Source organism: Leuresthes tenuis, unplaced genomic scaffold (assembly GCF_036924035.1).
Source record: "Leuresthes tenuis unplaced genomic scaffold, fLeuTen1.0.hap1 SCAF_2, whole genome shotgun sequence".
NCBI classification, from domain to species: Eukaryota; Metazoa; Chordata; class Actinopteri; order Atheriniformes; family Atherinopsidae; genus Leuresthes; species Leuresthes tenuis.
The window spans coordinates 22,500,317-22,522,503 of record NW_027325356.1 but is presented as its reverse complement, the minus strand read 5'-3'; the positions used below and the strand labels follow the sequence as shown (position 1 = coordinate 22,522,503).

The 22,187-nt window shown below is 39.8% G+C and overlaps 2 protein-coding genes across 3 annotated transcripts; both read right to left on the bottom strand.

The window, feature by feature from the left end:
• Positions 1 to 355: 355 nt before the first annotated feature.
• Positions 356 to 8,653, bottom strand: eif3jb (eukaryotic translation initiation factor 3, subunit Jb). 2 transcript variants are annotated; one of them, XM_072380697.1, is made up of 8 exons: positions 8,545 to 8,653; positions 8,303 to 8,391; positions 5,346 to 5,403; positions 5,107 to 5,210; positions 4,909 to 5,005; positions 2,072 to 2,242; positions 1,873 to 1,946; positions 356 to 1,611 (listed from the first exon to the last, which is right to left on the bottom strand). In XM_072380697.1, the coding sequence occupies exons 1-8, from the start codon at positions 8,555 to 8,557 to the stop codon at positions 1,483 to 1,485; spliced, it is 735 nt and encodes a 244-aa protein (XP_072236798.1). In that variant the 5' UTR covers positions 8,558 to 8,653; the 3' UTR covers positions 356 to 1,482. The 2 variants fall into 2 exon arrangements, with proteins under 2 accessions (XP_072236798.1, XP_072236797.1); XM_072380696.1 differs by having other exon boundaries at positions 8,533 to 8,643.
• Positions 8,654 to 10,719: 2,066 nt separating this feature from the next.
• strc1 (stereocilin 1) lies at positions 10,720 to 12,171 on the bottom strand. Its single transcript, XM_072381257.1, has 3 exons — positions 12,081 to 12,171; positions 11,733 to 11,883; positions 10,720 to 10,936 (listed from the first exon to the last, which is right to left on the bottom strand). The coding sequence occupies exons 1-3, from the start codon at positions 12,162 to 12,164 to the stop codon at positions 10,851 to 10,853; spliced, it is 321 nt and encodes a 106-aa protein (XP_072237358.1). The 5' UTR covers positions 12,165 to 12,171; the 3' UTR covers positions 10,720 to 10,850.
• Between the last annotated feature and the right edge of the window lie 10,016 nt (positions 12,172 to 22,187).

Here is a 22,187-nt window from a genome sequence, read left to right as displayed (position 1 = left end):
TCAGGACGTTAATAAAGATTTAAAGCTCTTATTGATTATATAACTGACTTTCTTGCTGGTTTAAGTTATAAAACTGTCCGATATCTTCTGATCCAACAACAAAGACGGGACTGGATGGTTGTGTTCCGGTTCAAACGCCTCCCACCTTGACAGCTTCAGCGAATATACTGTACAGTCAAAATCCAATAATTTTAAATCACCCTCCAATTGAATATTTACATTGTTTTTTATATTTTAAGATGTAGTGTGGTATATATTAACTTGAAGCTGCGAACAGTACTTATCGCACAGGCAACCAACTACTTTAGTTAGTTTCCAAGTTCCTTTAATTTAGACAAAAGGACCAAAACACAACTTTTTGTTTTGACCAGTGGTTTATTAAATTAGATGCTTAAAAAACAGATGTATCTTCAACATTGTATGTATCCAATTATCCTTGTAACATTTAAACTGGTCAATAGCTAGAAAAGAAAAAGGAGAAATACGCCCCTTTCAACTAACTGTAGCCCATATGAAGACATGGTGGCGTGAAGCCCATAAGCCCCCGCTCCTCATCACACTTGATACAAGCCTGCAGAAGCAACAATTATAAGACCAGTTGTCGCAAGTTAGTCCACTTGCCTGATCTATACTCATTTTCTTTTTTTCTGCATTAGTAGAAATCAAATTAGTAAATTTTTGTCATGCACAAAAAATACCTACAAGCATTCTTTGCTCGATATTTTCAAGGATATTCCAGAGATGTATCAAGAGAATGGCTGTGAGGTTTTAGAGTCACATTTATTATATTCTTCTATCCCTTTTATCTTACAGTGAATGTCATGTGTCTCTGTAAAATTACTACTACTTACATGTTGCGCCTGTCTCACATTACCCGCGATGCAACCTTTCCAGAGATAAAGATGAATAATGTACTGAATAATTGTTCTGCATTTGGCAACCAAAGTTATAGATACTATAAACACTTTCCTGTTGGAGAATCATCCACAGGTAAGTGCGACCTATAATATATACAGGACATTCTGCTTAAAGAATTTGCATAGAACCATGTTTCTATGTCACTACACTTATAACTGCAATACTGTATCTGCCTTTTTGACAGGAGCAGCATTTAATTTAAAAAAAAAAAGAAGAAGAAGAAAAAAAAAAAAAAGGAGCTCCGCAAAACTCAGACAACAGCAGTTAAAGTGTGTTCTCCACTGAAGTCGAGTCACACAACAGATGCCACATGATTGTGTGTGTGCGTGTGTGTGTGAGAGTCGAGGCTGAATGAGACAGAAAAGGCAATTCCATATGTAATGAATGTTAGGTGTTTTGAAACTGGATGCTCCCTGGTATAGTCCCTCTGGTCACTGAAGCAAAATGAAGGGGGCAACATATAGTTCAGATTTTCCAGGATGGCACTGGACAGCATGAGAAGGTACAGCTGTACTTCTGAGGATTGGGAGGGGGAAGAGGGCAGTAGTGGTGACGGAGCCCGTGTCACATGAAGTCCTCATAGTCTTGAGCGTAACCACCATCAAACTCTGCATAGTCAAGCTCATCTCTCATCTGTGCTTTCAAACCACCTCCGGGTACGACTCCTTTCTTCTTCTTCTTTCCTTTGTTTTGCTGTAAAAGCAACACAAGCAACTTAAAACAACATACAAGTATGTTTTGTACCGCACAAACAATTTAGGACGTTCTGTGAGCTATGCAACGGTCCTCTTTTTCCTCCAGTAGATTAACTGTAACAAACTGTGCATTTAGACTGAGTAGAGAAGCACAGTCTACCACAAACACATACTGGGTAACTGGATTAGGTGAAGAGCACCCCCTACTGCATGTAGTTATTCATGAAACTGTAAGAAGAAAAGGCGTAAAGCCACTCACTTTTTCTTGTTTCTGTTTTTCACTAAGTAGGACCGACAGGGAATTACTGACTTTCTTCAAGTCCTCTACTTCCACTGCAAGAGGGAAAAGAAGGACAGTTATTAGTTATGCAGGCTTTCATTTCAATTCAAAAGGTACTTATACTTATCAAAAGTGCAATAATTCTACGAGTATATGCTGAGAAAGAGTCTTTTCTTACATGAAATACAAAGTTCCCGAAACAACGAATCCAAGAAACTTGAATAATGCACAGACTTTTCAAACTGGGATATCTTTTCTTTCAGCAATTTTTCAAACTCTGTGAAGTCTTCTTTGGAAGATGGACACATGGCATCAATCCCAGTGACATTGTTTGGAGTGCTGCTGACACCTTGAGGGGGTGGAGGGGAAGACATTTTATTTCAGAGAAAGTCACAGACGCAGAGGTTAATCTTTTACACTTTAATGCTGTTGTATACAGCAATAAAGAAGATCCCATAACTGGGCTACGTATCAAGAGTGTCACATTAGCGTTGCCAAGTTACCAAGACTTAGTCTCTATGTACCAATAAGCACCAGGAAACAAGCATTTTAAAATGTCAAAATGGGTTTGAGGATCATCAACACAACGGAAATAAGACAAGCTGAACTTCTTCTTCTTCAAAAAATAAATAAATAACAGTGTCAGCAGAGGAGCACACGGGTATTTTCACATGTATTCTCACCCCTCAAAACACGTTTTAATCTCAATTCTCGCTAAATCAGGGATGTCCAAAGTCCCTGCTTCAACACACCTGATTCAGATGAAATGGATCCCTTCAAAAGCTTTTAAGTTCTGCACAAGCCTGCTAATGATGCTTTGATCTGAATCAGGTGTGTTGAAGCAGGGAAACATCTAAAACCTGCAGGACAGCGGCCCTCGAGGACCGGGTGTGGACATCCCTGCGCTAAATAGTCTGAAAAACTGCTACGTCACCTACAGTATATTCTGAAAGTGCTCTAAAAAAGCAACACACCAGGGGCCTCATGTACAAAGGCTGCGTACGCACAAAAAAGTGGCGTACGCACTTTTCCACGTCAACGATCAGATGTATCAAAAGCGAAATGACCGTGGAAATGTGCGGTGCCTCACGCAAATTTCAGGCTGTCGTACGCACTTTTCTACAGCTGTTGATTCTTTGGCGACACTTAGAGGTGATGTTGGGAAACTGTTATAATGAATAAATTTAAACACGATTTGTCCTCAGAATGAGCGATGTGCACATCTGAGACACATGAACAATTATCACTGATAAACAATTAACACACCTATGTGTCTGTAATTACAGTTAGAGTGAATATAAAAGTATGCGCAAAGTGGTGCAATGCATACTATTAAAAACAATGGCTGCTTTAGTGGTGTTGGAAGACATATGAAATGGTGCGATAAGGAGAGAGCGTGTATTTAGAGACAGACATAATTTGTTGGCACATGAGGACAAGTGGCTCATCAGCCGCTTTAGGTTCCCGAGGGCAATCCTCATGGAGTTGTGCGCGGAGCTGTGCGCAGAGCTGCGGCCGGCGTCGGAGCGCAACACAGCGAGGAGCCATGCGCTGCCTGTTCGTCGGGGTTCCTGGCAACCGGGGCATTTCAAAGGGACTGTGCCAGTCGACCCTGAGCCGAGCCGAGCCATGCCAGCCGTGTGGGACGGGATTATCCACATCTCAGCCAGGTATAGCAAATTCTCATACAATGCAGCTGAACAGGCCAACATTAAAGCGCAATTTGCAGCGACAGCCGGTTTTCCTAATGAAATCGGAGCTATCGACTGCACACACATTGCTATAAAAGCACCATCACATGATGAATTTGTATGTCAACAGGAAGCAATTCCATTCCATCAATGTACAGATCATTTGTGATGCGCAAATGCACTCAACTAACATTGTGGCGAGGTGGCCTGGTTCAACGCACGACTCATACATTCTGAGTAACAGCATGGTTGGGAACAGACTACAAGCTGGCACCGTGCGCGATGGATGGCTTATCGGTGAGTAACTTTCCTAATATTATTGCATTGAGCATGTGCGAAGAAAATTTCTATCCCGTCTTCACAGCATCATAGTTGGTGGTTAAAGTTAGTAACTTGCTGTTTTTTTTGTTGGTTAAACTAGAGTTTAAGATCTTTCTAACAAGCCCCTGATCGTCTCTGTGTGCAAATGTTAATAACCCCGTGCTTGTGAAATGTCTCACTGAGTCTCACCTTTTCCCCGGCGCACTTCTGCTCTAGATTACTGTATGAACACGTTTGTTGTGAGTTACACAAATATAGGTATTTACCTTGGGGGTAATCAGAGTCACCCACATTCCCACACCCACCACCCTTGGGAGAGCAGTGTCACCCATAGTTGTGTCGACTCTCTGTTCAACTCCTCGGCATTAAAGGCTTCGCTCACGCTCTCCCACCCACTCCTCTTACGTTTGCTGCTTATATCGCAGGACAGCGTGCCAAAGAGCACATTTTTCTCCTCCACTTCAGAAAGTAGCACCTCCATCTCACTTTCCGTTAAGTTATTCTTTTTTCCGTTTAACGCATTCTTTATTTTCTGATCGTGCAGAGAGGGGAATCGCAGGTGCAGGCCTCATTTAAATATGATTTGCATATTTAAGTAGGGGCGTGGACAGGGAGGAGTCGGGTACTCCAACATGCGCGCTCAATTCCACGTTGATTGGTACCAAGGAAATGTGCTTGGATTCATGCGTGCTCACAATGATACATCCGGATATTTTTGTACGTTGGAGGGCATTTTGGTTTGAGCGTACGCCATGTTTCAGTAGGAAATCCACGCAAGTCTTTGTACATGAGGCCCCAGGTACTTTTAACATCCTGAATTCTAACAGTCTGTCACTATTCTCAAGAGACATTTTAAATCCCTGCTTTCTTACAGTATGCTCCAAGTGCATCAAAGATACTTAGTTGAATTAGTGTGTAGCTTTCAGTGGCTGCACATGTTGGTAAGGCTTGAGGTTATTAAAGTGTTTTTTCCCCCTTGACCAGCAAGTTGATTCTGTCTTACCAAAAGCATCTTTTGCTAGCTCCAAGTCTGCATCTTCCTGTAATTTCTTCACTCTTAACTTCTCTGCAAGTTGTTCCTCAACAGTGAGCTCTGCTTCCTGCAACAAGAGAAGCCAAAAAGAAGCCATCGCCAGTGAAAAAGGGGGACAAAAGCTTTGTGAAGTCCCAAGAAAACAAGTTGAAGCCCAAACGCACTCACTTGAACTTGCAACTCCTGCTGCAGCTCCTGCTGTTTCTTCTTTAACCGGTTTTCTTTCTCTTTGATCTTCTCGCTCAACTTTTTCTTGTCAGAAACCTTCGTCTCTGAATATCAAAATAACAGAATGCTCAAAACGTTTCCATTTACAGAGAAAGAGTCATTCAATTAGTGAAACGGTAAGACGATGATTAGCAGAGTGCAGCCGGTTCTTTTATCAAGGCGGATACTCCAACACAAACCTGTTTTCTTCATCTCTCCTCTTTTATCCTCATCTTCCTCCTCATCATCCCAGTTATCCTGTGAAGAAAAAAAAGAAACGGTTACAGATACACCAACAAACAAAAAGCACTTAAGGAAAAACAGGTCATAGTTTAGTTTCATAACCATCATTTCCTTCTGCAGGCGGTCGTCATATCTCCAGCACTTTGGTGACAGAGCTGTGTTGTTTCGGATCAAATGTTCAGACGCTCAGTTGCATCAAAGTATCTTAAGTATTCAACGCAGAGCGAGTTTCAGACCACCCACACGTCAACAAACACATGAGATTTGACAACAGGGTCTTGCATTAATGCTTTAAATAAAAATAAAATACTATGAATCCTAAATTTTTAATTGATTTTTTACGAAAAACTTAACTTTTCCAGGTTATTTTGTCCTCTTTCAGACGACAACTGATCACACCAAGTTTAATGGAAATGTATGCAAACTGTGGCATATTTAATTACAAAAATTTATAAATCGTGCACTGAAACACAAATTCAGTAAAAAAAAAATTTTTTAAATATTTTTTATATAAAGTCTGCAGTGTCGATTGTTATCATTTTCTCTTCCATTTAAAAAAAAAAAAGCTTTTGACTTTTAATTAGGGCTGGACGATATGGTAAAAAGTCATGTAAGTCACGATAATTTATTTATTTATGTTTTTTTTTTTTAAATATATCAGCCGTTATCGATATATATCGTGTCCATAACTTTTATCATCCACTTGAACCTCTTATTTTCCACTATGCTTATTGGTAGCACTTCTGTGGCAGTACAATAAGCTACTGCATTTGTGATATCACGGTGTCTCTTAGATTTCTTGTCATTCTTCGTGCTCAAACGGGTGGCGCTGCTTTATGCGATGAAAAAGATCAGTGATATTCCTCCACTTTGTTGGACATGTTTTTGTCCGACATAATTTGCAGTGCACACTGCTCTGTTTCGTGTCGGACTTCAAAAAAACAAAAATACCTCCACACCACCAAACTTTTCGGACCCTTCTTATCAACAATGTCATCCCTTACGCCTTGGGCTGTGTCTTCTGTCGTTTATTCCGAGGGAGCACTCATTTTCTTTCTTTATTTTATTTTATTTATTCCTTTTTTTTTTTTTTTTTTTTTTTTTTTAAATACGGCTGCCAGCATGGCTCTATTCCAACCAAGCGATTGGTTCAGTGCGGCGCAACTCTCATTATCACTGACTATTGATATCGTCTGTCAAAAGATGGACGAACATCATCTATCACAAGTATATCGACCACGTTTCTTATTTCTATCGTTATATCGCCCAGCCCTACTTTTAATGAAGTTTAAAAAAAACAAAAAGTATCACATGCTTTAAAAAGAAGTTATCCCAGGCCCATAAACAACTAAAACAAAATATCCTTTTGTAAATCTGAAAATGTAAACATCTTTCAGTTTAACAGAAGTTCTTTGTAGAAATTAATGATATTTCCCCCCTATTGTCTCACAGTATTTGTTTTAAAAAACATTTTGGTACAGTAGAAATCTTTGTGTTTATCCCTACCTTATCCAGACACTTGAGGCCTTGCAATTGCACAGATCCTCACAATATAAAACTGTTCAGAAGTATGAGAATACTATACTTTCTATAACACATTCTGGTTAATCAACTTTTACTTTCAGTTTTAGGTTATTCAATAAGCAAACTGTCAAAACTGGGACTTATTCATTCTTTTTAATGTGTTTTAATTGGGGTGATGGTCACCTGTGTCTGACAAAAACTTTAAAATAACTGTTCCAATTCCAATGTTGACTATTATAAATTTGAACCCCCCCCTCCTCTCCTCTCCTTCTCCTCTGTAAGAATTGCTGTGACCTATTAAAACAATTCCCTCATGGCTCTTATAGGATTACTCTCTCATTCTCTCAATAAAGTTGCCCTCACCAGAATAATACAAACACATTTTCTTTAATCAGCACAGAACAATCAAATCATGACAACGGTTGAACTGTCAACGACCGAATCCTCCTTTTAAAAGAAAGTACTCTGACTGATAAGCAAGGCGACAGTTTCTAAGGTTTGGACACCATATGTGAGAGAAAACAAACGAAGAGGCCTCTGCCAGCACTTTCCACCGGACAACTATCTGAGGTTTCTGGACGGAAGTCGGTCAGCATTCACCTAAAGACCACCTGAACTGCTGTGTCAACTGAACAGGGGTGTTACACCGTCACACGCCCGTCATAAAATCGGAAAGTTCTAGGCCTAGTTCTTGGTTGGGTTGAGTTGAGTCATCAACCCCGATGATGGTGATTTCATGTGATTGAGGCTAAACTTGGTTAGCAAGCTAACACCAACGCATACAGCTGTTACAACATACTTAAACCATTGTCACTCTCTATAGATATTTAACATAAATAACTTTGAGACGATGTCAGACAACAGTCTACCTTAACCACAACTTTTCAAACCACTTTAGTTAACGGCGCTATAACCGAGGTGGTCAAGCATTAAAGCTCAATTTCAAAAGCAAGCCGTCTTGAGCCAGCGAGCTTGCTAGCTAGTTGGCCCGGTAGGACGCTAGCTTAGTTCTACGCTATTAAAATTTCCCCCGGTCATACGAGTATTACATCTCTAAATGTAAATTCCCACAGAGAAGCAACCGATATTGTGACTTTAAATCCACAACTGCGAGCTGGCACGGCGACGTTCGACGTATAACGACCGACGAAACATGAGAGGTGGCTTATCGTTAGCGGGCAGGCTGTTTGGTGGAGCCACATGAGTTAGCCGTTAACTAGCATGAAGCTAACCCGGGAGGTTTCAGCTGACAGGCAGAAGAAACAGCGGTGAAGCGTGGCATCATAGCCGATCCGATGATCCTTAAACTCAACATTCACCAGCTAACAGCTCAAAAATCGCCAAAAAGACGTGACCGAATTCGACACTTTATACGAAAGGTGCGATTTACCTTAACATCCTCTTCTTCGTCCTCGCCTTCCCATTTATCCTGCACTGCCGCCTTTTTAATCGGCTCGTCTACCTCGAAGTTCTCAGCGTCTGTTTTAAAAAAAAAAAGCAACATGAAATTCGTGAAGCCAATCCACATCTAACGACTGAACTGAACAAAAGTAGAGTGTTAGGGTTTAAAATTAAAGTCTGCGATTAGCGGGTGATGTACAGTCAGCTATCCTTTATCACATAGTTTCTCACCCCAGTCCGCCATGTTGGCTGTGTTGGTTGTGTTTGACAGGCTCGCAGTAAAGTCAGAGCTGCAGCCCGTTGGCCGCGTTCAGATAGAGCTTCCACCTTGTGTACGTCACTCTCAGTTTATCTAGCGTCCCCACTTCCCTGGGCTACCTCAAGCAATTCAACACCGCTACAGACACGGGAATAACGGATCACATATAAATAACGCTACGTTGTCACATTAATATTAGTAATATTATGTATAACATGTGAGAAGATTACAGGGATATTGTCAAGGATTACAGAGTGTCATTTCCATTGCATCAAAATATAACCATAACCTGAATGAAAGATAGTTCTAGTAGCAACACAAAAGTGTAAGAGTATGCTTTCTTATTCCACAAGAGGAAAATGTTTTCCAAAAGACTATCAAAGGAAAGTTTTCCTCCCAGTCGTCCATCTTTTTATTTTATTTTTGACTTACTTTATTTAGATATTATTTGTTTTATTTTGGGTTTTTTTTTACAAAAAAAACTAAGAAATGTTTATATTATTACTAACAAGTTTGAACATTTGGAGATGGACATGTTGATGGTGTGCACCTCCTCTGAATAAAACAGCAACAAGTAAAGCTTATAGGTAAGAAACCACATTACACATGCTGTAGGACACAGTGAGGAGAAATTCTTTGGCCTTGAAAAGTATAAGTGGCGATATTCATTATGACAAAGGAAACTATAAAAGAAATTCAAAACTAGCCTGATTAGATTACGTTACTTATTACAAAAAATGCTCAGTAAGGGAGTGTTTTCCAAATAATCTGACCCATTTCTTAATGTAAGTAGTGTTTTCATGAATTTAACTAATTAAAGGGGACTTAGTGGTGCCTGTAAGCGAGGGCGTGTCCTCATTTTCTGGCAGCCTGTTCAACAAAATATAAATACTCTTTCTTATAGACAGTGACATGTAAGAGTAGTTTTTTTTTATATCTGACATATTTATATGATTTTAAAAAAATATCAGTATTTGTACTTTGTGACATATTTGCCTGCCTGTTGACATTTGGGATCAAGGATTAAAATGAAATATTAGCACCCCAAATGTTATGTGTGAACCAAACCAATCCATAAAATGAGGACAGCTAGTATTAGCAGAGACAGACAGGCCCATGTCTTTGCCGTTTGTAGAAGAATAAAAGTTGAGTTTCAGGACATTGATGCACATTATAAGAGGAGACTTAGAAGTGAATATACGGAGTGTATCCTACACCACTGCTCATTAGTGTAATTTTGACTGCAAAATCATTTACGTTACTTTGAATACAACAGAATCAAATTTTCACATAATTTACTATGAACTATGTCAAGAGTCACTGAGTCTGTTCAGCTTTTGATCTGTACTTAAAGAGTGGCACCATCTCACACTAATCTTATGCCCTTATATGTGATATTGAACTTATCTCTTGACACAAAGGGAAATTAATATAAGCCTATAATTAGAGAATGATTTATAAAAATGATGAATAAAGACCATTTTACACTACTCTGCTTTAGTGAATGAAGAAAAACCAAAGGATGAATTAAGCATGACAAAAACCAATGTCTGACAGCAGTAAATATGGTTTAGTGAACATGTGACAATTAACAACGGTGTGATGTGTGAGGCACATTGGGGTGTGTGATGGGGCAAATTAAGAAGAACGGGACTGAATAATGGAGGGTGAACCCGACAATGTAATAAATAAGTAAACAGAGCCAATCTGAGACAGATTAGTTTAATTTGATTATTTCAGACCATATTAATTGTAAAGCGTGCACAACAATACGAAACTCACAGCAACAATAAACTGAAGTTAATCAGTGCTAACAAGTTCTTCCTGGGAATTACGAGCTCCATCAAGATTACTCATGATATGTACCAAACACCACTGTGACTTTATTGTACAATTTCACAAAAATAGATCTAACTTTGTAAATTTGCAACAGAAGTTGTTTAATGACTTTTTTCCTTTTTTAAATAACTATATATAAACCTTTATTTGGGCTGCTTTTCTGGATATGGCTTCACATCCCTGAGAAGGACATATTGGGACAGCAGGGGTCCATACAGGTTTTTAAAAAAAAAAAAAAAAATGTATAATGAAAATAAACATTTGTCTATTGCATGGTTTCATTTCTCCTCATTTGGTTTATCGACTGCTTGGTGTTGATGTCAAAGTGACTGTTGGGGCGACAAGGGGTACAGCACAGACAGATGAGGGTTTTTTTTCTTTTGTTTATTTGTGGTTATGTGAATGAGGAGAGGTCCTAATCCAGCTGGGGTGAGTGGGGTCATGTTCCAGGCCAGAACAGGACGGTCAGCAGTCCCAGTATGAGACACAGAAGACTGCGGCTCAGCACCAGACCCAGTGACCTCCCTGCAGGAACACAGTGAAACCAGTATAAATGTAGAGCCGTGCAAAATACGATATCCCCCTTCGATATATTACCAAAAGAATAGAAAACAATGCTAAACAAAGGACAAAGAGTAATCTTTTAAGAATTCTTCAGACTCTCAAAGTCCCTCAAACACACGTACTGTTTAGTTAACAATTGCTCACCAAACACTTCTATAATTCATTTTAGGTTTTGAGGACAAACAGAAGCTTTGAACACACAACCAAACACCCCATTTAAATGAACCTTCCAGAGGTACCATATTAAATAAATACTGTAATAAAAGAAAAAAAGATGCAGCCTCAGTTATCACCCGGTTTCTCCCACTTTCTGTGAGCAAAGACTGATGCCACCACAGAGCGTACAATTATATATTTAAAAGAATCTTACGCACGAGCAATTTTCAGCACTCTTACTATGATCAACTTCAATATGTTACCAATTATACTAATGAAAACGAGAAGCTATTTACAGCTTAAAATCTTTTTAAAAAGTGTTATAAGCATTATATTAAATCACATTTGGCCTTTTCTTTAAGTTTATTTTGGCTGTAACTCTCTAAAGTTGCAGATCATTTGTTGTCTGTCAGCGGACTTCATGGATCTTTCCATTTAGGCAAACATCAAGCACTTGTTTTCGGTACACTGACTTCCAAATGATTATTTTTCTAATATACACTGCGGTGTATGAGTTGAGTTTAGTTGATATTCAACATGTAAACAAGTCAACACAATGACTTCTCCATGATCGGCAGTTTCATAAGTCTCCGTGTTTTACCTCTGAAGTCTACTGGCCTGTCCTCCCATGGAGTCAGCACCATATCTAGAGCCGTCCTCTGAACATCCGACAGAGCAGAGAGCTGCTGCTGAGTTACTGCAACAGCCTGCTCATAGGAGAACATGCTGATCTGTGTCTGGTGTAATACCACCTTGAGAAAATCAAGTAGCAGACAAGAAAACAAAGAAACTTTAAGAAATTATGAAGATTTGCCGAGATGAATGCAGTCACAAGAGCACAGATTAGCATTTTTGGGGGGAAAACGATAAATAGGAAAATCCCCTTTTTATAGCTAATGAAAAATATCAAATTAACTTGTTTTGTTGCTTTAACTTAATGTTGACCTACAGCAAGCTTTTCAGGCGGTATCATTGAGATAGCCGTCGGCGTGATTCCCTCAATTTGCTCTTTCACCAAAGCTGACATGGCCATATCTGGGAGACCAGCTGTGGAACAAGCAGAATATTTCACAGACGGTGAAGGAGAGCAACAAGCGCTTCAGTATAATTCAGTATAAATGGCTTGAGCTTAAATTTGTGAGCACTCCTAATTATTAGCTGCAGTATGACTGTTAGTCTACATAGTGCCATTAAAATGAGCACATTGAAAGCACCGAGTGAGCAATACCTGCCAGGACTCCGATCTCAATGAACACATCAGTCCCCCATGAACTCATGGGTCCGAAAGCAAGGCGGTGGGTGAGCAGCTCAACAAGTGCCAGCAGCTGCTCCTCTGAGCAGGACAGCCTCAGCTGACCCAGCCAGAGTACCGCCTTACTGTAGCCATCAGGGAGAGACACAGCACAAGAAGAAAGTAAATGCAACCAAGCTCGGCTGGAAAAGAAGCCCCTTTTACAGTGTCTGTGGTTACTTTGCTCACCTGAACTCTACATTATTGAAGGACCTGATCTCTGCGGCTTTAGCGCCGCACACAATGTATCCCAATGCCACCAGTGTGCTGGAGTCCAGCTGGCTCGGACTCTGCTTGGTGGAGTTCAACACGGTGGTAAACAGGGCAGCCAGCTGGGATGACAAAAAGAGTTATGATGCTGACTTGCTCTTGAAAAAGAAAACACTCAGCTAAAATAATCTCGATGCATTCAGCAGCGGTACAATATGTACAATATGTTCAATTTCCATAAAGTTCTCGATTGTTCTGCTCTTGATTTTTTATTTTGCTCTATTGCTCGAACAAAATATTAGAGAAGAAATGGGAAAAACAAAACCATATTCTGGTCTGAAATTAAGTTTGACCAAACGTGCACAGCAGTTAATGCGTCCAGTTTAGCAAATGTGTTAACAGCTGTGGCCAAAGAAGCTACCTGTCTGTTGCTCCAGGCACTGACGGCTCCCATAGCACCAATGCCCCTTCGCTCTGTCAGTCGGAGAGTGCTCAGCTCCTCCGGCGACAGCTCTGTTGCTATTCCGCCCAGCTGAGAGATCACAGACTGGGAGAAGGAGGAGACGGGGCCGTGTAACTTCATACATGCACGTTGTTTCCAGGTGACCCAGTGAAAGAGAGAGCAGACGTAGAATATCAAAACCTGTCCTGAAGAGGGTAAACAACCATGTGCAGCCTAAAACTCTGCACATCAGAGGTGGTTAGAGGGACTAAAGTACAATGGAAATACATCTAACCTCTTTGACTCTCTTGAGCACCTCACTGCGTTGGTAAGATGCGAGAAATGGGTCAAGGCCCATCAGCTCCAGACAGTTGGAGAAGGCAGATGAAGACATGCTGGTGAGGCTGTTGGAGGTCCAGGCAGACGGAGCTGTGGTGTGCAGAATCTCACAGGTAGGAACCATAGGAGTCACTGACAGAAGATGCAAACATAAACATGCGATCAGGAGGTTCTGCGGCTTAAAGCAAGGCAGGGATCAGCAATTAAGTTGAGTAATGCGACAGTATTATCTTGTACTTGTGGGGGCAGTGATGCCATATATCTTGGCATATTTATCGTTTTAGCAATAAAACATAAAAAAAATTATCTGCTGGTTGCCTAGAAACGTCAGACTATCTGAAATAGTTTTACACATAAAATCAACAAACTAATAATTTAAATTAAAAAAATTAAAATGTGTTAATAATTGCGCTTTAGAGGTTGGATCTGTAAATTTGGTCAACTTTTGGGCAGTCAGGCTGCTTGTTTTCTGCCTTTTTGTTGTAAACTTTCATTAAGTTGACAGACTCCCACACATCTAACAATCCGCACGAAGGAGACTGCAAGTTTCACGAAATATCCAATTAATTTTTGATGACCGACTATTTAACATTCTCCCGATGAGTGTTGCATTGCCCTAAACGTCATAGTCTTTTAGAGAAAACTAACAGGATATCTCGGAGACAACCGGGCACCAGAGAGATGCTCACATGGATTCGAAGGATTCATTTTGAGGAAGCCCAGGAAAAACTGCAGGACAAACTGTTCTTTTTCAAATAGCGTCTTCCTCTCATTCCTGTCTGCACAAAGGATCCCCACGTCTCTGCGCTCCCACTGACGCTGGCTCATGAACAGCTTCTCTATTCGCCCCACTGTCATCAACTCCTGTAGGAACAAAGAGAAAAGAACCTGAATGTGGACTGAATGAAAACAGGAACCTCATCACCTGATCCTGACACGAACTGGAAAACTGACACCTGAGATATTGTTTTTTTGTTTTTTTTTACAGCCTTTGTTGGCCTAACCTGCCCTGGATAAAATTCCAATCACAAAACTCCACTATGGACTTGTGATTGTTGGAAAATAATCTGTTACAGGAACAACTTTTACATTTTCCTTGAATATGAAGGTCAAAATTACATTTCAGCAGCAACTGAGATCTGAAAACCAACTGACTAACAAATATACTGTTGTAAACTCACCACAGAAATCTCCCGCAGTATGTCGACAGGCAGGAAGAAAAGGAACCGGCCCACCTGACTGAGTGTTGTCTGGTTCCAGTTCTTGACAGGGCTGTGAGCAAACATATGAACACTTTATGATCTTTACACAATTTCCACTTGTGTGAATAGATGCAATACAACCTCACAAGCTCTCAAAATAAGCATCTCAATACAAAGACCGTTTCTTAAGCCTCCTTGGCCAGATATTCTCCCAAAAGAAACAAGAATTAGCCTTTTCTGTTGTCATAATGGCAACATATGAGACATATATATATATATGTGTGTGTGTGTGTGTGTGTGTGTGTGTGTGTAGAGCTGAATTCATGAAAACCACTGTCAATTTTTTTTAATGTCTTTTAATAAACATTCTGATGCAGTGTTGAGGTGTGCAAAACTTCTGTGGCAATAGATAAAGTGAAACATGTGGACGTTTAGATTTGTTTTAAATGTTTAAATCAGATCCTTTAATAATTCTATCAACCAGAAACAGGGCAAGTAGAACATTACTGTGTACCAGAGGTTTGCTAGAGAGCACATTGACACTACAGCCGAAATGTTTTGTTCACTGATGAAACGCTAAAGTTAAGTTGTCAGTGAACAGTTGAAAGAGACCACCTCACACTAACGGAAAACCCAAAGGTGACGTTCTGTGAAGGCAGTGTGTGGATTTGCTGATGCTCTGGGCTTGTAAATGCAACCATAATTGAATAAACCAAAATCAAATTAATTGAATCAATGTGTAAATTATTGGGTGAGGATGAGATCATATTTATGACAAATTGTTGTAGAACACCGGTGAACTTCCCAGGGGGGTTTGTACAAAAAGCCTGACAATATTAATCATTGTCTTTTCACAGAAGATCATATTATATTGGGATTTTTTTTTTTTAATGAATTACCAGCCTTGACATCGAGCTGGTGTTGTTTTTCTTCTTGTGATATGGTGTTTCTGTGTGGTAAAATCTGCTTCTGGTGACACCTACTGGAGAAGAAACAACCCCAAAAGCAGTTTAAAGGACGCTGACAGATGTTTAAGTTCTATGTCTGTCTGCCTGGCTGCGTTGGGTCTTTGTCAATTTAATGATGTCACAGTCTTAACAAGAATATACAGAAACTTAATAGTTGTCCAACTATTTGACTATTACTTGTTTTTTGATTTGCACTAAACCTCACAGGGGAAGGTGATTAATTGAACCATTTCTTTTCCACCTTCTATCATATGCTAAATTCAACCATTAAGTAAAGCCAGCTGGTGAAACCTTTTAATTTACTTAAGAAATAAACGGTAAATGGTCCACACAGTGCTTCTTACTCTACAAATATATGCACTCTGTGGGATTCAGTGTTAGGCTCAAGAACAAACTGAGGCTGAGGATCAAACCACACGTTCCCTTTACTTGTTGAACCATGGACACCCTAAATTCTCCCCAGTTCTGGTACAATTGATGCTTTAAGCTTCTCGACAAACCTTTTATAGGCACCATCGCATCCAACATGCGTTTGTAGGTCTGAAATGACTTTTTTGGATTTTCATTTGTGATGTACTTGTAGCTTACGATATGACCTGTAATATTTTCCACGATGTGTGTGAACTTACTAACACTGCAGCTAGTGTGAATCCATCACAAGATTGTTTTCCAGTTTTTTAATATTTCATCACTTTGTGTGTTTATTAGTTTGGGATTTTATGAAGGTCATCTAAATATCCCTCATTGTCTACAGAGTTTTCTTTGGAAATTCTTGGACTTCTTGCACATTTTCTTTTCCCGAACAGTTAATGTTTGGTCTGTGATGACTTTACCCAAAAGCAGCTGGTTCTTGTAGGATACGAGCCACAATTTTCATCTTGCTGCTGCTGTAGCAGAGCCCCTTAAGGTAATCCAGACTTTTAGTGAAGAAGCTGCGGTCTGCCTGAATGAAAACTTCATCCACCACAAACGGTGCCATAATGCCCAGTGACCGAAACTCCTCCTCTGTGAACACCCCTGTATACATGCCCTGCAGGAGAAAAAACCAATGGCACAATGATGATTCTGTAGACATACCGAACAAGGTAACCTCTGACAACACAGTGTTAAGAAAAGAGCACATGAACTTCTCTGATTTTTATTGATTAAATGGTTTGATCATAAGCAGAGACAAATACAACATTTGTTATTTCTATGTCTGGGAATCATTGTCCTCCTGCTTTACCCAACCATGTCGGAACTGATGAGTAACTCAGTTCATTCATACTACTTCCTGGTTCATAAGCCTTGTAAAGTTTGGTTATTTGTGTTGGCTGATAACTATAACTTAAATGATGCACTAACTCAGTCTTAAAGGGACACAGAGTCTTAAAAAACATGTTTCTGTGCTTGAGCACATGCTGTATATATGAATATCTGCAGTAACTATCAAATTAATACATTTTAAAAATCTAGCATCACACAACCCTGTCACTTTGGTTGAGGCCACCTTGGTCTGAAAATATGCCATTCAGTGAGGGATTTTCTGCTTTCTCAAATCTGTTAGTGTGCGTTAACCATTTTTTTTGTTGGACCTGTTTGAAACATGACTCTAGACAAGATTGTGCCTAAAAGAGGGATCCGTACAGAGTGTCCACAGCCAAACTGAAGACAAGAGAAATGAAAGTATTTGAGTGGTGCTGCATGATTGTTTCGTTTTAGCTAAGTTTGCATGTTACTTGAAAATGTAGGCGGTGTTGCTAACTATTTGTGATATTACATAACTAATGTCTGCTCAGATGGTAGCTACATGTCGCTAGATGACATTTTTATATTCATGGTGTCATTACATCACATATGCATTCTGCTTTGTTCCAACACTTTACATGTTTGCTTCTCTTCTGCCCTCTGCACTCAGGACAGCTGAGTTCTCTATGAAGCTGCTCTTATTCACTCATGTTCCTGTTTCCGTCGACAGGCAACAAAACAAGTTAGAGACTGTGACTGAAAAGTGGCAAATTAAAACTAAGTGTTCACTCACAGTTCATTTGAAAGCCCTGTGATGCATCTAATCAGCAAAAATCAGCATCCACAAAAATTAAAGAGTTAAATTAAATTGATAAAATTTCATAGCTTGTGTGCCACTTACCATTCACTAGAATGTACAGCACACACACAGCAGAAAGGAGCCGCTAAAGGAGTCCCTAAAGTTTCTTGATTCGTTGTTTGTCAATTTCTCTTTTTTTAAACTCACAGAGGGGGTCTGGAAAGTAACTAAATCTGGTGACAAATCCCCCAAGTTGGTAACACTAACTGTATGTTCGGTTATGCGGCCAACCCACCACCTTAAACTGGCTGCTCTAAACTGGGCTGTTTAGAAATGGTTAATGAGTCCTCTGGATACTTTATCTATGCAGTATTTTGACCATAGCATAATACAGACATTTAATTAAGTTGTTTCAACTTGTGATTGAAGGTTATAATACGTTTCCTTTAAAACTATTTATTTTTTCTTGCTTGTAAATTGTTTCCTTGTATTTTAAAAGGTCAAGAAAGGGGAAATTGGCTATACATATCTTCTTACCATCCTCTGAACAATTTTGTCCACCAGCAGCTCCTGTTTTGTTCTGGACAGCATGAGAAAGTGACGAGGATCCCCAGTAATAATATTCCTCAGAGTGTCCATCATATCTGGCGGAAACTTCTTGATAATGCTCACCCTGATGGCAAGGACATAAACAAACATTGATATTTTTCAGTGATCAGTTAATTCATTAAATTTGGCTTTCCGTGACATTCAGTAGTGCATCGCAGTGGGATGAGTCCTCTCCTGAACGTGCTCCAGTGACTGACTGGAGTGTAAATGAGTGGATATTGTCTAATACTGTCCTCATCTTGAACAACATCCTCCTCCCTGACACAACCATCAGAGAATCTGCTTCCACCCCTTTAACATTACTGACCTTGTGGATCAGTTTTTTTTTGTCTAAGTGGTACATATTCAATATCAAAATTATGAGTGGATCATTTGTTTCCTTGAAAACAAAAGACAGAGGCCCGAGAAGGACTTGAGAAAGTCTTTCTGCTGGACCTTTTATGGTGCAACAAAGTAATGTGATGGCTGCAGCATGAACAATCTTTTATGAGAAGTATGCTTTCGATTTTTTCATAGATCATATATGACACATAATTGACAGTTTCCTTCCTGAACAGGAGAAAAAGGCGTTTTTCAGCGATGGTTTTTGACTGGTAATTCTTAGACTTACGGCATGGACAGAGCAATTTCAGCTCCAAGATCCTCAACCAGCTCGGAGAAGAACTCAAACTGATACAGCTCCTCGATCACACACTTTTTCTGCTCAGAAGAATACAGAAGACATGACTTTCTTTGATATAGGCATGTGTTATTTGCGTAATAGGAAAAAAAAAATGTTGCAGGTGATTAATCAAACAGTTAAGATTACCAGTGCGGTGTGAAGAAGACCTGGCTGCTGCCTGAGGAAGGCCAGGATCTTTTTCACTGACGAAGGAGAAGCATCGGCCTGAAAACGTTCCTTTAAAACCGCGCAGCTCACACCCTGACCCAGTGTTCCCAGACTCCTAATCACACAGAGAGTGAAGGCACATAGTAAATCTGTAAAGCTCTAAAAAATTATGGTAAAAAGGACCAACACAGCTAACCCCTGTGCACCCATTTTCAGGGTTTACTAAATAAAAAATGATGCTGGTGATTATTGGCCTTGGCTAATATTGCCCACCCCACACATTCATATCACATATGTGGTTTTCAGGTCAACTGGACTGGGGGTAATCAAAGTGTGGAAAGCGTAGGTAAAAACAAGTAAGTTTGTACAAGAAATTAATTCAAATGAATGCAGTGCATGTGTGCCTGTGTAATTCTCGATCCGCAGCTTGTGTCAGACAGCATTATTACATTATTGGCAAAAGTCCAAAGCTCAGCTCAAATTTTCATCATACACCAAAAACCTTTCAGCTCCTGCCATTTCCTTTTTGTGTGTGTGTGTGTGTGTGTGTGTGAGACACACAGCTATGTTGACCCTGTGAGGACTGGAAGACAACAAGTGCAAGAAATAATCTGTATTTACATACATATAATAACACTCTCAGATTGTGCAGGGTGACATAATTATGTGTTCAATGAGGCACACATCTGTCACATCTATAAAAAGCTACATGAGAAACTCTTCAAATTTGTTCAGTTCAAAGTAATACACATCAGTAAGAACAAAAACACGGAAGTCGAGAACGGCCGTGGATTTTTTTTTTTATTTCATACACTGTTATCTCTTGATAATGACTTATTATTTCGCTATCTCAAGATAACAAAAATCTTTTTCTTGTGATAACGAATCAACTTAAAATGTGTTTGTCTTGATTTTAACCTACAAGAGCTGCCACGAACGGCTTCCGCACCACTGGCTGTAGCTGTCATAGACATATAAAGATGTCATATGAAGATGATCTCTTTATATGTCTGAATAGCTGTAGCCTACAAAGTTACAAAAAAACGTAAAGTTACACTTTACGTTAGTTTGTTTACTTGACTGGGTTTGTTTAGGGGCTACCAGTTAGCAGATGAGAGGCTGAAAAACTCCTATCTATCCGGCTGCTTCAGCTAAAGTAACATTTAATCCATTATCACGAGAAAACAATCTTTGTATTATTGAGATAATAAGTCGTTATCACGAGATAATTTTTCATTTTTCTGTCTTGGTTATAATTAATTTTTACCACAAAAGAAATTAATGGCACTTTTATTTGTAAATGTTTTATTTATGTTATTTAAGGCTCTGCATCTGTTGTCATTTTTACATTAATTATGGCTGCATTTTTTTGTGAAAAATCTAACATTGCTGTGGGTCCACAAGACTGCATTCATTGGTTAAGGAGCAAAAATCAAACACATCAGATGAAAGCGACCGACAAAGTAACAGCAACTGCCTTAAAAGGTACATTTATGACGGAGATGATCACACTTACAGGAAGTCTTCTTTGATTACATTCGGATTCGCTTCAAGGAGAACTTTGAAAATTGCTTTAGCCTGGGGAAGAAAGTGGAAAAATGTTGTGTTATATGTTGTACTCATACTGTCTATGCTCCTTTCTTTCCCAGTTTCCATGATGAGACACAATGGCCATCCGATATCGAGATAGTTTTTGTTTGTGTCCATTCACGGTGTCACTGATGAATACGTCTTTGCTTTTGCTTCTCTGCTTAATAATTTAGCATGCAATCAAGATGCTGTCATACACATCGTCTCAAGCAAAAGAGAGGGAGAACAAAGACATCAAAACTCAAGGCTCGGTGTTAGATGCTATAGTATGTTTAGAAGCTAAGATGCTACTTTAGTTTTTCAGATTTCTTTACTTAAAACTAAATACTTTTTCTCTTGTGAACCCTTTTTCTTCCACCAAAGAAAATAACTCTGTACCAAAAGTGCCACTAAGAAGTGTGCTGAGGCAAAATGGGCTGCGTGGCACCTGCTGTGTGCTCCAAAGTTTTGTGGACGTATTGGAGAGTTTGTCCACAAGCGGACGAGTCCTGGGCAGAACGCTGAGCAGAGGGGTGCAGCTGAGCAAAGCCTCCACGTCGTTCAACCAGTTGACAACTTCTGGAAAGCCCTGGTCACAAACAGGAAAGACAACACAGGGAGCAGTGCTACAGTTTCCCTCTACAGGTGAAAAAGTTAAAAGCTCCACTGCATTCAGTAAGAATTCACTGTTTGATGCAGGTCAAATTACAACAGTAACAAGATGTTCTAGTTCAGTTTTGTATTTTATTCTCGATCTTTCCAATATGTTAAAAACTGAAATTGAATGGAAATGGAATGGAAAATTAAGATTTTGTTATAAAATTCCCCAAGACAATGCAAATATGAATAAGCCTTGAAGCTCTTAGTGTGTGTTGTACCCATAATTTTGTGGCAATGGCATTTGACTCAGGTGGACAGAGGCCCTGTTGGTGCGGTAGGCAGTGGTCTCTTGTGTGTTGGGGCATGGCCTTTAAGGATGACAGCAGTCTGTCAGAGGTGAGGGTGAGCAAGGTCTCGGTCTTCACTCCTACAATGAGGGAGCCGAGCTCCTGCAGCTGACCTGGGATCAGCTGGTTTGAACGGGGGAAGATATGAGAGTCAGAACACAAAACGCAGAGAATATCTCTATGCTTACTTCAATCCGTGAGGTCTTTTTGATTACAAAGTAAACTCACTGTGCTACTTGAAGACAGCTTGTCCACGATTATGGAAGCCTAAAAAACACAGTTGAAAAACAATGTAAGCTTGTGAATGTGTGTGCACCTGTGTGTGTGTCATATTAAATAATATATTCAAATCTGAGGTCCTGTCATTACTATTCTGTCAACATTTAGTGAGAAATTGATCTATGCTGCTTTTGTCACGATAGCTGTATAGCTCAACTGGTTAAGCTGGCGCCCCATGTTCAGAGGCTGTTCCTCCATGCAGCTGGCCTAGGTTTGGGTCCCAGGCTTGGGCCCTTTACAGCATATCTTCCCCGACTCTCTCTGCCCCCTTTCTTGTCCATCTACTTTTAAGCAAAGGCCACTAGTGCCCAAAAAAACCTTTTTTTTTAAATCGTATTCATTGCC